Source organism: Hyperolius riggenbachi, chromosome 9 (genome assembly GCF_040937935.1).
Source record: "Hyperolius riggenbachi isolate aHypRig1 chromosome 9, aHypRig1.pri, whole genome shotgun sequence".
NCBI lineage: Eukaryota > Metazoa > Chordata > Amphibia > Anura > Hyperoliidae > Hyperolius > Hyperolius riggenbachi.
Window position 1 is genome coordinate 1,513,913 of NC_090654.1, and position 16,062 is coordinate 1,529,974.

At 52.8% G+C, this 16,062-nt stretch overlaps 1 protein-coding gene across 2 annotated transcripts in view; it reads right to left on the reverse strand.

The window, feature by feature from the left end:
* Positions 1-8,176: 8,176 nt before the first annotated feature.
* Positions 8,177-16,062, reverse strand: part of MEI1 (meiotic double-stranded break formation protein 1) — a 501,764-nt gene continuing 493,878 nt past the window's right edge. For both annotated transcript variants that reach the window (XM_068254993.1, XM_068254992.1), the window contains one exon: positions 8,177-8,324. In XM_068254993.1, coding sequence (XP_068111094.1) covers positions 8,279-8,324 — 46 coding nt within the window. In that variant the 3' untranslated portion in view covers positions 8,177-8,278. The remainder of the gene's footprint in view (positions 8,325-16,062) is intronic.

Below are 16,062 nucleotides of genomic sequence, written 5' to 3' on the forward strand. Positions count from 1 at the left end.
GAGATACTCAATGAGGAAGGCTGCTTCCGGGCTGCAATATCTCACATTACACCTCCAGCCCCGGAACCAGCATGCGCGATACTCAGTGAGGAAGGCTGCTTCCGGGCTGCAATATCTGACATTACACCTCCAGCCCCAGAACCAGCATGCGAGATACTCAATGAGGAAGGCTGCTTCAGGGCTGCAATAACTGACATTACACCTCCAGCCCCGGAACCAGCATGCGTGATACTCAGTGAGGAAGGCTGCTTCCGGGCTGCAATATCTGACATTACACCTCCAGCCCCGGAACCAGCATGCGCGATACTCAGTGAGGAAGGGAGCTTCCAGGCTGCACTATCTGATATTACACCTCCAGCCCCGGAACCAGCATGCGTGATACTCAGTGAGGAAGGCTGCACTATCTGATATTACACCTCCAGCCCCGGAACTAGCATGCGTGATACTCGGTAAGGAAGGCTGCTTCCGGGCTGCAATATCTGACATTACACCTCCAGCCCCGGAACCAGCATGCGTGATACTCAGTGAGGAAGGCTGCTTCCGGGCTGCCCATTCTGATATTACACCTCCAGCCCCGGAACTAGCATGCGCGATACTCAGTGAGGAAGGCTGCTTCCGGGCTGCAATATCTGACATTACACCTCCAGCCCCAGAACCAGCATGCGAGATACTCAATGAGGAAGGCTGCTTCAGGGCTGCAATAACTGACATTACACCTCCAGCCCCGGAACCAGCATGCGTGATACTCAGTGAGGAAGGCTGCTTCCGGGCTGCAATATCTGACATTACACCTCCAGCCCCGGAACCAGCATGCGCGATACTCAGTGAGGAAGGGAGCTTCCAGGCTGCACTATCTGATATTACACCTCCAGCCCCGGAACCAGCATGCGTGATACTCAGTGAGGAAGGCTGCACTATCTGATATTACACCTCCAGCCCCGGAACTAGCATGCGTGATACTCGGTAAGGAAGGCTGCTTCCGGGCTGCAATATCTGACATTACACCTCCAGCCCCGGAACCAGCATGCGTGATACTCGGTGAGGAAGGCTGCTTCCGGGATGCAATATCTGACATTACACCTCCAGCCCCCGAACCAGCATGTGCGATACTCAGTGAGGAAGGGAGCTTCCAGGCTGCACTATCTGATATTACACCTCCAGCCCTGGAACCAGCATGCGTGATACTCGGTGAGGAAGGCTGCTTCCGGGCTGCAATATCTGACATTACACCTTCAGCCCCGGAACCAGCATGTGCGATACTCAGTGAGGAAGGGAGCTTCCAGGCTGCACTATCTGATATTACACCTCCAGCCCTGGAACCAGCATGCGTGATACTCGGTGAGGAAGGCTGCAATATCTGACATTACACCTCCAGCCCCGGAACCAGCATGCGTGATACTCAGTGAGGAAGGGAGCTTCCGGGCTGTCCTATCTGATATTACACCTCCAGCCCCAGAACCAGCATGCGCGATACTCAGTGAGGAAGGCTGCTTCCGGGCTGCACTATCTGATATTACACCTCCAGCCCTGGAACCAGCATGCGTGATACTCAGTGAGGAAGGAAGCTTCCAGGCTGCACTATCTGATAGTACACCTCCAGCCCCGGAACTAGCATGCGTGATACTCAGTGAGGAAGGCTGCTTCCGGGCTGCACTATCTGATATTACACCTCCAGCCCTGGAACCAGCATGCGTGATACTCAGTGAGGAAGGCTGCTGGTGCAAAGGTTATCACGCCTAAAGTCTTTTAGGCGTGATAACTGAGTTATCACCGCTTTGTGAATCGAGCCCATCATGCCTAAACTGAGTTTAGGCGTGATAAAGGGCTTTTCACCAGCGTGATAACTGTTAGCACCGCTTTGTGAATCAGGCCCAAAGTCTCTAACTGGGTTAGCACCGTTTTGTGAATTGAGCCCAATGGGCTCGATTCACAAAACGGTGCTAACCCAGTTAGAGACTTAACCCAGTTAGAGACTTTAGGGGCTCGATTCACAAAGCGGTGATAACTCAGTTATCACGCCTAAAAGACTTTAGGCGTGATAACCTTTGCACCAGCAAAGTTATCACCGCTTTGTGCTCTAACTCGCGCGAAGGGCTTAATGGGCACTTCGCGCGAAGCACGGTGCGCTACGCGCGCAAAACTTTGCGCGCGGGAGTTCGCGCAAATTCCTTCAGATCACGCCTAAACTAAGTTTAGGCGTGATAAAGGGCTTTTCACAGGCGTGCAAAGTGTTTGCACCGCTTTGTGAATCAGGCCCTTTAGGCATGATAACCATTGCACCACTCTGGAGAAAAGCCAGTTTAGGCGTGATAAGTTTAGGCGTGATAAGTTTAGGTGTGATAAGTTTAGGGGCTCGATTCACAAAGCGGTGCAAAGTGTTTGCACGCCAGTGAAAAGCCCCTTATCACGCCTAAACTCACTTTAGGCGTGATAAGAAGAAACTCGCGCGAAGTTACCGCGCGTACGCGCGTACGCGCGTACGCGCGTAAGAGCGCGCGCAGCACCCGACGCTTCGCGCGAAGCTCCCGTTAAACCCTATGGGACTTTGCGCGCGCTCTCACGCGCGTACGCGCGAACGCGCTTACGCGCGGTAACTTCGCGCGAAGAGCAGGAAAAATCGGTGATAACTCAGTGGTGAAAAGGTCATCACGCCTAAAGTCTTTTAGGCGTGATAACTGGGTTATCACCGCTTTGTGAATCGAGGCCTAGGTGTGATAAGTTTAGGCATGATAAGTTTAGATCGCGCGCAAAGTCCTGCACAGGGCCGGATTTGTACTTTTCACTGCCCTAGGCCCACTGTCACCAACCGCCCCCCCCCCCCCCCCAACTAAAGGTGCCAATTAAAGATACAATTTAACAAACAGATCGACTACTGTTGATGGCGCCAATCGACTAGGAACAACTGTTGTATCAATTTTTTGGGTCAATTTCATTAGAGATAATTGATTTAGCTACTTTCTTTCACTGTTGTGAACACGATCAATCAAAGTAAACTATTGATCGTGCCCACAAACGGTAAAGAATGTAACTAATTGTTCATTGTATCGTTAATGGGCACCCTAACAGCATCTTGACCAATTCCAAATGACCAAATTAGTAAAATTTAAAATGTAAAATTAACTGCACAATATATTAAAATAAATACCCATGAATAAAATCATAAACATATTTGAAAAATATTAATTTGCAATAATTAAATTACTGTTGGAGAGCACATTATCCCATAGTAAAACCAGCCATTTTCTGTATAAAATACAATGTCCTATTTGGTGCTCCAGGCAATGCAACCTGTTTCATCCCACACATACACCAGATATTATTGACATGCACATAGTGGTTAGCGCTCGCGCCTTGCAGCGCTGGGTCCCTGATTCAATTCCCAGCCAGGGCACTATCTGCACGGAGTTTGTATGCTCTCCCCAATTCTGCGTGGGTTTCCTCTGGGTATTCTTGTTTCCTCCCATATCCCGAAAACATACAGATAAGTTAATTGACACTACACAATACATATATAGACATATGATAGGGAATAGGAACAGCTAAGTGACAAGACTATATACTCTGCCATTAAAAGTCGGCGTTATATAAATACTAAATTATAATAATCCACCAGTGACATGCAGAATTAACCACTAATAAGCATAGTAGTTCTGCGCCTGCGCAGTCCGCTCCGGCCCACGTGGCGGTGATTGACAGCGCCGATCACGCAGGCGCAGTACAGAGCGACCTCCAGGTCGCTCTGACGTCATCGCCGGGGACTGGGTCGGAGCGCCGGCGAACGACTGAAGGGAGAGCTGCGGCGAGGGATGTGCTGGGAGGTTGGGGCTGGAGGAAGCCCCCGGTAAGTAGCGCTTATTTTATTTAGTTTTGCCGGACAACTCCTTTAAGGGGGCAGAGGCTGCTGGTACCGAAGTGGTTAAAGGAAGCGTCAGGCAATCTTTGCTACTCCCAGATGTACTTACCCTGGGATTCCTCCAGTCTCTTGCAGCCAACAAGTCCCTCATCTCCACTCCCAGCTGACTGCCCAGGACATGAAGAGGGACATGTCGGCTGCAAGGGGCTGGAGGAAGCCCCAGGTAAGAAGATCTGGGTGTAACAAATTGCCTGACACTTCCTTTAAGTTTAGTTTATGACATTCCTCTCTGTACATTCCTGAAAAATGATGGTACAAAGTGAATTCCTATGCTATGCCCTTCTGAATCCTCTACATCTAGTTATCATTTCTGAACCCTGTCATGCTCTGTGGGTGTTTGCTGCTTAATGATGTACAGATAACAGCAAAGCATTCCTTCAGCAATGCGTGAAGTGAACTTAGCCTGGCGGAGGACAGCGTGTTTACATGGCCTCAATTCATCAACACTTAGCAAATTTGTTAACAACAGTTTGGTAAAATACCGAATTTGTTAACTTCATTTCAGGATTCATCAAAGTTACCTACAGCTGTTAGCGAACATTCGGTAACGATTCGCTAAAACGGAATAAAGTGCAATTCATGAAAAAGAAAGTGGGCGTGGTTTAGCGTTACATTTAGGATTAGTTATCTCCTTCACTGCTCTGTCGTTATTCCTGTCAGATCATTGCTGACAGAGAAGATGGAGCCATTTGAAGTGGTTATGTATCAGCTGAGAGTGATTCAAAGGCGCAGAAGGGCAAGAATAAGGTCTGCAACCATATACATTTGTAAGAGAATAGATTTATTTGCTATAACACGACATCTGCATTTCTCTTGAATCATCTTGTAAGAGAACACAGGCAGTGCCAGGGTTAACTAATTTGCTAGCTGCACTATAATTTTTTTAGAAAAGGCTCCTATCAAATTGTGGGATTGTCCCAACCACTTCCAGAATCCTGGTCCAGGTGTTACGCCCTATTTAGAATGTTGCTACGTAGTGCTCAAAGGACCGCCTTTTACCCACAATTCCATGGGAATCTTATGGCCTTGTGTTAAAGTACCACTGTAAAATGGAAATATCGACACGTTACCGAATGGTTACCGAATTGTTATCGAATTCACACCGAATGAGGAAAAACCTTGATGAATACAACTAGAAATCGCTAAACTTCAAATTCGGTAATTTAACAAACTGGAAAAAGTTATCTCAAAGAGAATGATGAATTGAGGCCTAAGGAACGAGGAGGCAGCTGAATCTAGCAGGCAACGGAGCTCTGTCTCTTGTGAATATAGCAAGAGCCACACACATACACAGATAGAGCAGTCAGTGACTCCTTCATCCCCTTCTGCTGTAAGCTGGATTGCAATAGGTTGAGCTGGTAAGGAGGGGCGGAGAAAGGGCGGGCTAGGCTGAAATGTTTGTACAGCCACGGACTGTTGATTAGCTGATGCTCCCTGTCTGTCATGCATTTAGCCACCTTCTGTACGCTCGCACTGCAGTATGTAGAGCAAAGCAGATGGGTGTTCAGCGTTAATGGGACAGGCGAGATGTGGTGGGGAATGGATTAGGGATGGTGAAAACCCGCCCCTTGCATGGCTCCGCCCTAGGCCCGCACGCATAGCAGCGCCATTAAACTCTATTCAAAGTGCACCAGACTTTGCTAGCGCAAAACTTTTGATCAGCTGTGCACTGCTGTGCTGTGCACTGCACTGCAACTAACCCAGTTGGTGCTTAAACTTATCGGGCTTGATTCACAAAGCGGTGCTAACAGTTAGCACGCTGGTGAAAAGCCCTTTATCATGCCTAAACTCAGTTTAGGCATGATAAATTTAGGTGTGATAAGTTTAGGTGTGATAAGTTTAGGCATGATAAGTTTAGGTGTGATAAGTTTAGGCATGCTAAGTTTAGATAAGTTTAGATCGCTTGCAAAGTCCAGCACGCAAAGCAGCGCCATTAAACTTTATACGAAGTGCACCAGTCTTTGCTAGCGCAAAACTTTTGATCAGCTGTGCACTGCGGTGCTAACGCAGTTGGTGCTTAAACTTATCATGCCTAAACTTATCACACCTAAACTTATCATGCCTAAACTTATCACACCTAAACTTATCACACCTAAACTTATCATGCCTAAAGTGAGTTTAGGTGTGATAAAGGGCTTTTCACCACGGTGCTAACTGTTAGCACCGCTTTGTGAATCAGGCCCCTAAACTTATCGGGCCTGATTCACAAAGCGGTGCTAACACTTAGCACCCTGGTGAAAAGCCCTTTATCACGCCTAAACTCAGTTTAGGCATGATAAGTTTAGGTGTGATAAGTTTAGGTGTGATAAGTTTAGGCATGATAAGTTTAGGTGTGATAAGTTTAGGCATGATAAGTTTAAGCACCAACTGCGTTAGCACCGCAATGCACAGCTGATCAAAAGTTTTGCTCTAGCAAAGTCTGGTGCACTTCGCATAGAGTTTAATGGCGCTGCTTTGCGTGCGGGGCTTTGCACGCTATCTACACTTATCTAAACTTAGCATGCCTAAACTTATCACACCTAAACTTATCACACCTAAACTTATCACGCCTAAACTGGCTTTTCACCAGCATGGTGCAATGGTTATCATGCCTAAAGTCTTTTAGGCATGCTAACTGGGTTAGCACCGCTTTGTGAATCGAGCCCATCATGCTTAAACTTATCACACCTAGGGCTCGATTCACAAAACGGTGCTAACCCAGTTAGCACGCCTAAAAGACTTTAGGCATGATAACCATTGCACCATGCTGGTGAAAAGCCAGTTTAGGCGTGATAAGTTTAGGCGTGATAAGTTTAGGTGTGATAAGTTTAGGCATGATAAGTTTAGATAAGTTTAGATCGCTTGCAAAGTCCCGCACGCAAAGCAGCGCCATTAAACTTTATACAAAGTGCACCAGTCTTTGCTAGCGTAAAGCTTTTGATCAGCTGTGCACTGCGGTGCTAACGCAGTTGCCGCTTAAACTTATCATGCCTAAACTTATCACACCTAAACTTATCATGCCTAAACTTATCACACCTAAACTTATCACACCTAAACTTATCATGCCTAAACTGAGTTTAGGCATGATAAAGGGCTTTTCACCAGCGTGCTAACTGTTAGCACCGCTTTGTGAATCAAGCCCCTAAACTTATCATGCCTAAACTTATCACGCCTAAACTTATCATGCCTAAACTTATCACACCTTGGGCTCGATTCACAAAGCGGTACTAACCCATTTAGAGACTTTGGCCTCGATTCACAAAGCGGTGATAACCCAGTTATCACGCCTAAAAGACTTTAGGCGTGATGACCTTTTCACCACTGAGTTATCACCGCTTTTTCCTGCTCTTCGCGCGAAGTTACCGCGCGTACGCGCGTTCGCGCGTGAGAGCGCGCGCAAAGTCCCATAGGGCTTAATGGGAGCTTCGCGCGAAGCGGGGACGCTGCGCGCGCACGCGCGCGGTTGCGCGCGCAAAACTTTGCGCGCGGCAACTTCGCGCGAGTTTCTACTTATCATGCCTAAAGTGACTTTAGGCGTGATAAGGGCCTTTTCACCACGGTGCTAACACTTTGCACCGCTTGGTGAATCGAGCCCCAGGTGTGATAAGTTTAGGCATGATAAGTTTAGGCATGCTAAGTTTAGATAAGTATAGATCGCGCGCAAAGTCCCGCACGCAAAGCAGCGCCATTAAACTCTATGCGAAGTTTAGACAAGCAAAAAGCAGGTCTAAACTGGCTAACGCACGTCGCCGCCGCAGCATCTGGGGGTCTCCTTTAATAAGGAGACCCCCAGAGCTCCCCGTCGGGTCGCCGCACACTGTAGAAGCCCCCCATGTAGCTGCACCGGCACCCCTGCATACATACCGCCGCAGATCACCAGACGCCTTTCGCCGCAAAATCCATTGTGTAATTACAGTGTATCTGACACTGTAATTATTGTGCGCATAGAAGGATCCCGGGCAAAGCATCTTTGAATCTGCAGCCTGGGCTCCCCATTGGTCCGCTGTCTGAACCAATAAAATGGCTCACATTTTATTAACTTTTTCGTTTGCGCACGAAAAAGTTAAGCACGCTATAACGCTAACGCGACCGTGATAAAGAGTTATCACGGCTTTGTGAAACAAGCCCAATGACTTCATCAAGCTGGATCTTTAGAACTGCACATTATTCTAATTTTCATCACATTTTTTTTTTTATTTGAATGTCTGTTTTTTTCAGGATTATTTCCACACCCTTAAATATCCCTCTCCAAACCCACAAATAGATCATCATCAGAGGCAAGCATGGAATTGTGAAGAAAGGTTTATAGTATAACAGAGGAAAAGGCAGAGATATTCTGTAATATAACAGTCCTGGCCGTCCATCATTGCTTGTGTAACAGGATCGTCATTCCGTTATATGCGACAGGGAAACAGCGATTCCTCCTTCATATCTGCTCGGCTGGTAGAAAGGAAATACAGATGACATGACCACGCATCCAACCCTGCTAATGGCTGACACTCCTCCTCGCAGGGGCGCCGCTAAGGTCTCTGAGACCCCCAAGTGGCACATCATTTGCCCCCCCACCCAGTTAGAGGCCCCTTCTGCCGTAATAATAAGTAGCAAAAGGTGCCCCCCCCCAAATAAAAATATAACCATCCAGTATAGGGAGGTAGTTAAAGGTGCACCCTCTAGTATAGGTAGCCACCCCCAGTATTGGAAGCTAAGGTGTCCCACCAGTATAGGTATCCCCCAGTATAGGAAGGCATTGGTGTCCCACCAGTATAGGTATCCCCCAGTATTGGAAGGCATTGGTGTCCCACCAGTATAGGTGTCCCACCAGTATAGGTAGCCACCTCCAGTATAGGAAGGCATTGGTGTCCCACCAGTATAGGTGTCCCACCAGTATAGGTATCCCCCAGTATAGGAAGGCATTGGTGTCCCACCAGTATAGGTGTCCCACCAGTATAGGTATCCCCCAGTATAGGAAGGCATTGGTGTCCCACCAGTATAGGTATCCCCCAGTATAGGAAGGCATTGGTGTCCCACCAGTATAGGTGTCCCACCAGTATAGGTATCCCCCAGTATTGGAAGGCATTGGTGTCCCACCACTATAGGTATCCCCCAGTATAGGTAGCCACCTCCAGTATAGGAAGGCATTGGTGTCCCACCAGTATAGGTGTCCCACCAGTATAGGTAGCCACCTCCAGTATAGGAAGGCATTGGTGTCCCACCAGTATAGGTGTCCCACCAGTATAGGTATCCCCCAGTATAGGAAGGCATTGGTGTCCCACCAGTATAGGTATCCCCCAGTATAGGAAGGCATTGGTGTCCCACCAGTATAGGTGTCCCACCAGTATAGGTATCCCCCAGTATAGGAAGGCATTGGTGTCCCACCAGTATAGGTGTCCCACCAGTATAGGTAGCCACCTCCAGTATAGGAAGGCATTGGTGTCCCACCAGTATAGGTATCCCCCAGTATAGGAAGGCATTGGTGTCCCACCAGTATAGGTGTCCCACCAGTATAGGTATCCCCCAGTATAGGAAGGCATTGGTGTCCCACCAGTATAGGTATCCCCCAGTATAGGTATCCCCCAGTATAGGAAGGCATTGGTGTCCCACCAGTATAGGTGTCCCACCAGTATAGGTATCCCCCAGTATAGGAAGGCATTGGTGTCCCACCAGTATAGGTGTCCCACCAGTATAGGTAGCCACCTCCAGTATAGGAAGGCATTGGTGTCCCACCAGTATAGGTATCCCCCAGTATAGGAAGGCATTGGTGTCCCACCAGTATAGGTGTCCCACCAGTATAGGTATCCCCCAGTATAGGAAGGCATTGGTGTCCCACCAGTATAGGTGTCCCACCAGTATAGGTAGCCACCTCCAGTATAGGAAGGCATTGGTGTCCCACCAGTATAGGTATCCCCCAGTATAGGAAGGCATTGGTGTCCCACCAGTATAGGTGTCCCACCAGTATAGGTATCCCCCAGTATAGGAAGGCATTGGTGTCAGTGGGGGTTTGTAGCTTCCTGATACCTTCCCATCCCTAATGCCGGGAATACACTGCTCGTTTTTGCGCGTCCCCACGGCCGCCCGGATTGATACCCGCTCGTCCCCGCGGGCGCTCCTTATCTTCTTTTCGTTTCTTGCTAATGTCCGCCCGCGGGTATCGAGCGGGGAATAGTTCCACACGGTAATCGAACCTGTCGGAAATTATCAATCGAGCCATCAGCGGCTCAATTGATAAAAAAAACGAGCCGTGTATGACCGGCTTAACAATCACAGTCCTGCAGATCAGCAATGACCTGGAGAGAGAGAACAGCACACAGCAGCCATGTGGCACACTTCACATACAGGAAATGACCTCACTTCCGCACCAGATGTGTACTCCGTGGTCACCACTCCGCTCATGTTTCTTTCTTGGGGTGATCTTTGCTCATTCAAAGGGCCTGTGCACCGTTTTTTCTTGACATTTTTAGGGAGGGGGGCAGCATGGGAGGCCCCGGCTGTGGAATGTACTCGGTGGTCTCCGCTCTCTCCTCACATTGCTGCTGATCTGAGGTCTGTGTGTGAGGGGGGGGGGGGCAGTATGGGAGGCCCCAGCTGTGGAATGTACTCAGTGGTCACCGCTCTGCTCTCTCCTCACATTGCTGCTGATCTGAGGTCTGTGTGTGAGGGGGGGGCAGTATGGGAGGCCCCGGCTGTGGAATGTACTCGGTGGTCGCCACTCCGCTCTCTCCTCACATTGCTGCTGATCTGAGGTCTGTGTGTGAGGGGGGAGGGGCAGTATGGAAGGCCCCGGCTGTGGAATGTACTCAGTGGTCACCGCTCCGCTCTCTCCTGACATTGCTGCTGATCTGAGGTCTGTGTGTGAGGGAGGAGGGGCAGTATGGAAGGCCCCGGCTGTGGAATGTACTCAGTGGTCACCGCTCTGCTCTCTCCTCACACTGCTGCTGATCTGAGGTCTGTGTGTGAGGGAGGAGGGGCAGCATGGGAGGCCCCGGCTGTGGAATGTACTCGGGGGTCGCCACTCCGCTCTCTCCTCACATTGCTGCTGATCTGAGGTCTGTGTGTGAGGGGGGGGGCAGTATGGAAGGCCCCGGCTGTGGAATGTACTCAGTGGTCACCGCTCTGCTCTCTCCTCACATTGCTGCTGATCTGAGGTCTGTGTGTGAGGGAGGAGGGGCAGCATGGGAGGCCCCGGCTGTGGAATGTACTCAGTGGTCACTGCTCCGCTCTCTCCTCACATTGCTGCTGATCTGAGGTCTGTGTGTGAGGGAGGGGGGCAGTATGGGAGGCCCCGGCTGTGGAATGTACTCGGTGATCACCGCTCCGCTCTCTCCTCACATTGCTGCTGATCTGAGGTCTGTGTGTGAGGGGGGGGCAGTATGGAAGGCCCCAGCTGTGGAATGTACTCAGTGGTCACCGCTCTGCTCTCTCCTCACATTGCTGCTGATCTGAGGTCTGTGTGTGAGGGAGGGGGGCAGTATGGGAGGCCCCGGCTGTGGAATGTACTCGGTGGTCGCCACTCCGCTCTCTCCTCACATTGCTGCTGATCTGAGGTCTGTGTGTGAGGGAGGGGGGGCAGCATGGGAGGCCCCGGCTGTGGAATGTACTCAGTGGTCACCGCTCCGCTCTCTCCTGACATTGCTGCTGATCTGAGGTCTGTGTGTGAGGGAGGAGGGGCAGCATGGGAGGCCCCGGCTGTGGAATGTACTCGGGGGTCACCGCTCCGCTCTCGCCTTACATTGCTGCTGATCTGAGGTCTGTGTGTGAGGGAGGAGGGGCAGTATGGGAGGCCCCGGCTGTGGAATGTACTCGGTGGTCGCCACTTCGCTCTCTCCTCACATTGCTGCTGATCTGAGGTCTGTGTGTGAGGGACGAGGGGCAGCATGGGAGGCCCCGGCTGTGGAATGTACTCAGTGGTAACGGCTCCGCTCTCTCTCCTCACATTGCTGCTGATCTGAGGTCTGTGTGTGAGGGAGGGGGGCAGCATGGGAGGCCCCGGCTGTGGAATGTACTCGGTAGTCACCGCTCCGCTCTCTCCTCACATTGCTGCTGATCTGAGGTCTGTGTGTGGAGATGGGAGGGGGAGCATGGGAGGCCCCGGCTGTGGAATGTACTCGGTGGTCACCGCTCTGCTCTCTCCTGACATTGCTGCTGATCTGAGATTTGTGTGTGAGGGAGGAGGGGCAGCATGGGAGGCCCCGGCTGTGGAATGTACTCGGTGGTCACCGCTCTCTCCTCACATTGCTGCTGATCTGAGGTCTGTGTGTGAGTGTGACCATTGAGGGGCAGCATGGGAGGCCCCGGCTGTGGAATGTACTCAGGGGTCACCACTCCGCTCTCTCCTCACATTGCTGCTGATCTGAAGTCTGTGTGTGAGGGAGGGGGGGCAGCATGGGAGGTCCCGGCTGTGGAATGTACTCGGTGGTCACCGCTCTCTCCTCACATTGCTGCTGATCTGAGGTCTGTGTGTGAGGGAGGAGGGGCAGCATGGGAGGTCCCGGCTGTGGAATGTACTCGGTGATCACCGCTCCACTCTCTCCTCACATTGCTGCTGATCTGAGGTCTGTGTGTGTGGGAGGGGGGGCAGCATGGGAGGCCCCGGCTGTGGAATGTACTCGGTGGTCGCCACTCCGCTCTCTCCTCACATTGCTGCTGATCTGAGGTCTGTGTGTGAGGGAGGGGGGGCAGCATGGGAGGTCCTGGCTGTGGAATGTACTCGGTGGTCTCCGCTCTCTCCTGACATTGCTGCTGATCTGAGGTCTGTGTGTGAGGGAGGGGGGCAGTATGGGAGGCCCCGGCTGTGGAATGTACTCGGTGGTCTCCGCTCTCTCCTGACATTGCTGCTGATCTGAGGTCTGTGTGTGAGGGAGGAGGGGCAGTATGGGAGGCCCCGGCTGTGGAATGTACTCGGTGATCACCGCTCCGCTCTCTCCTCACATTGCTGCTGATCTGAGGTCTGTGTGTGAGGGAGGAGGGGCAGTATGGGAGGCCCCGGCTGTGGAATGTACTCGGTGATCACCGCTCCGCTCTCTCCTCACATTGCTGCTGATCTGAGGTCTGTGTGTGAGGGAGGAGGGGCAGTATGGGAGGCCCCGGCTGTGGAATGTACTCGGTGATCACCGCTCCGCTCTCTCCTCACATTGCTGCTGATCTGAGGTCTGTGTGTGAGGGAGGAGGGGCAGTATGGGAGGCCCCGGCTGTGGAATGTACTCGGTGATCACCGCTCCGCTCTCTCCTCACATTGCTGCTGATCTGAGGTCTGTGTGTGAGGGAGGGGGGCCAACATGGGAGGTCCCGGCTGTGGAATGTACTCGGTGGTCACCGCTCTCTCCTCACATTGCTGCTGATCTGAGGTCTGTGTGTGAGGGAGGAGGGGCAGCATGGGAGGTCCCGGCTGTGGAATGTACTCGGTGATCACCGCTCCACTCTCTCCTCACATTGCTGCTGATCTGAGGTCTGTGTGTGTGGGAGGGGGGGCAGCATGGGAGGCCCCGGCTGTGGAATGTACTCGGTGGTCGCCACTCCGCTCTCTCCTCACATTGCTGCTGATCTGAGGTCTGTGTGTGAGGGAGGGGGGGCAGCATGGGAGGTCCTGGCTGTGGAATGTACTCGGTGGTCTCCGCTCTCTCCTGACATTGCTGCTGATCTGAGGTCTGTGTGTGAGGGAGGGGGGGCAGTATGGGAGGCCCCGGCTGTGGAATGTACTCGGTGGTCTCCGCTCTCTCCTGACATTGCTGCTGATCTGAGGTCTGTGTGTGAGGGAGGAGGGGCAGTATGGGAGGCCCCGGCTGTGGAATGTACTCGGTGATCACCGCTCCGCTCTCTCCTCACATTGCTGCTGATCTGAGGTCTGTGTGTGAGGGAGGAGGGGCAGTATGGGAGGCCCCGGCTGTGGAATGTACTCGGTGATCACCGCTCCGCTCTCTCCTCACATTGCTGCTGATCTGAGGTCTGTGTGTGAGGGAGGGGGGCAGCATGGGAGGCCCTGGCTGTGGAATGTACTCGGTGATCACCGCTCCGCTCTCTCCTCACATTGCTGCTGATCTGAGGTCTGTGTGTGAGGGAGGGGGGCAGCATGGGGGGCCCCGGCTGTGGAATGTACTCGGGGGTCACCACTCCACTCTCTCCTCACATTGCTGCTGATCTGAGGTCTGTGTGTGAGGGGGGGGCAGTATGGAAGGCCCCGGCTGTGGAATGTACTCGGTGGTCACCGCTCTGCTCTCTCCTCACATTGCTGCTGATCTGAGGTCTGTGTGAGGGGGGGGGCAGTATGGGAGGCCCCGGCTGTGGAATGTACTCGGTGGTCACTGCTCCGCTCTCTCCTCACATTGCTGCTGATCTGAGGTCTGTGTGTGAGGGAGGGGGGGGGGGGCAGCATGGGAGGCCCCGGCTGTGGAATGTACTCGGGGGTCGCCACTCCGCTCTCTCCTCACATTGCTGCTGATCTGAGGTCTGTGTGTGAGGAAGGGGGGGACAGCATGGGAGGCCCCGGCTGTGGAATGTACTCGGTGGTCACCGCTCCGCTCTCTCCTCACATTGCTGCTGATCTGAGGTCTGTGTGTGAGGGGGGGACATTATGGGAGGCCCCGGCTGTGGAATGTAATCAGTGTTCACTGCTCCACTCTCTCCTCACATTGCTGCTGATCTGAGGTCTGTGTGTGTGGGGGAGGCAGCATGGGAGGCCCCGGCTGTGGAATGTACTCGGTGGTCTCCGCTCTCTCCTCACATTGCTGCTGATCTGAGGTCTGTGTGTGAGGGGGGGAGCAGTATGGGAGGCCCCGGCTGTGGAATGTACTCGGTGGTCACTGCTCCGCTCTCTCCTCACATTGCTTCTGATCTGAGGGCTGTGTGTGAGGGGGGGCAGCATGGGAGGCCCCGGCTGTGGAATGTACTCGGTGGTCTCCGCTCTCTCCTAACATTGCTGCTGATCTGAGGGCTGTGTGTGAGGTAGGGGGGGAAGCATGGGAGGCCCCGGCTGTGGAATGTACTCGGGGGTCGCCACTCCGCTCTCTCCTCACATTGCTGCTGATCTGAGGTCTGTGTGTGAGGGAGGGGAGGCAGTATGGGAGGCCCCGGCTGTGGAATGTACTCGGTGGTCTCCGCTCTCTCCTCACATTGCTGCTGATCTGAGGTCTGTGTGTGAGGGAGGGGGGGCAGTATGGGAGGCCCCGGCTGTGGAATGTACTCGGTGGTCTCCGCTCTCTCCTGACATTGCTGCTGATCTGAGGTCTGTGTGTGAGGGAGGGGAGGCAGTATGGGAGGCCCCGGCTGTGGAATGTACTCGGTGGTCTCCGCTCTCTCCTCACATTGCTGCTGATCTGAGGGCTGTGTGTGAGGGAGGGGAGGCAGCATGGGAAGCCCCGGCTGTGGAATGTACTCGGTGGTCTCCGCTCTCTCCTGACATTGCTGCTGATCTGAGGTCTGTGTGTGAGGGAGGAGGGGCAGTATGGGAGGCCCCGGCTGTGGAATGTACTCGGTGGTCACCGCTCTCTCCTCACATTGCTGCTGATCTGAGGTCTGTGTGTGAGGGAGGGGGGCAGCATGGGAGGCCCCGGCTGTGGAATGTACTCGGTGGTCTCCGCTCTCTCCTCACATTGCTGCTGATCTGAGGTCTGAGTGTGAGGTAGGGGGAGGCAGCATGGGAGGCTGCGGCTGTGGAATGTACTGGGTGGTCACCGCTCCGCTCTCTCCTCACATTGCTGCTGATCTGAGGTCTGTGTGTGAGAGAGGAGGGGCAGCATGGGAGGCCCCGGCTGTGGAATGTACTGGGTGGTCACCGCTCCGCTCTCTCCTCACATTGCTGCTGATCTGAGGTCTGTGTGTGAGAGAGGAGGGGCAGCATGGGGGGCCCCGGCTGTGGAATGCACTCGGTTGTCACTGCTCCGCTGTCTCCTCACATTGCTGCTGATCTGAGGTCTGTGTGTGAGGGAGGAGGGGCAGCATGGGAGGCCCCGGCTGTGGAATGTACTCGGTGGTCGCCACTCCGCTCTCTCCTCACATTGCTGCTGATCTGAGGTCTGTGTGTAAGGGGGGGGGGCAGTATGGGAGGCCCCGGCTGTGGAATGTACTCGGTGGTCTCCGCTCTCTCCTGACATTGCTGCTGATCTGAGGTCTGTGTGTGAGGGAGGGGGGCAGCATGGGAAGCCCCGGCTGTGGAATGTACTCGGTGGTCTCCGCTCTCT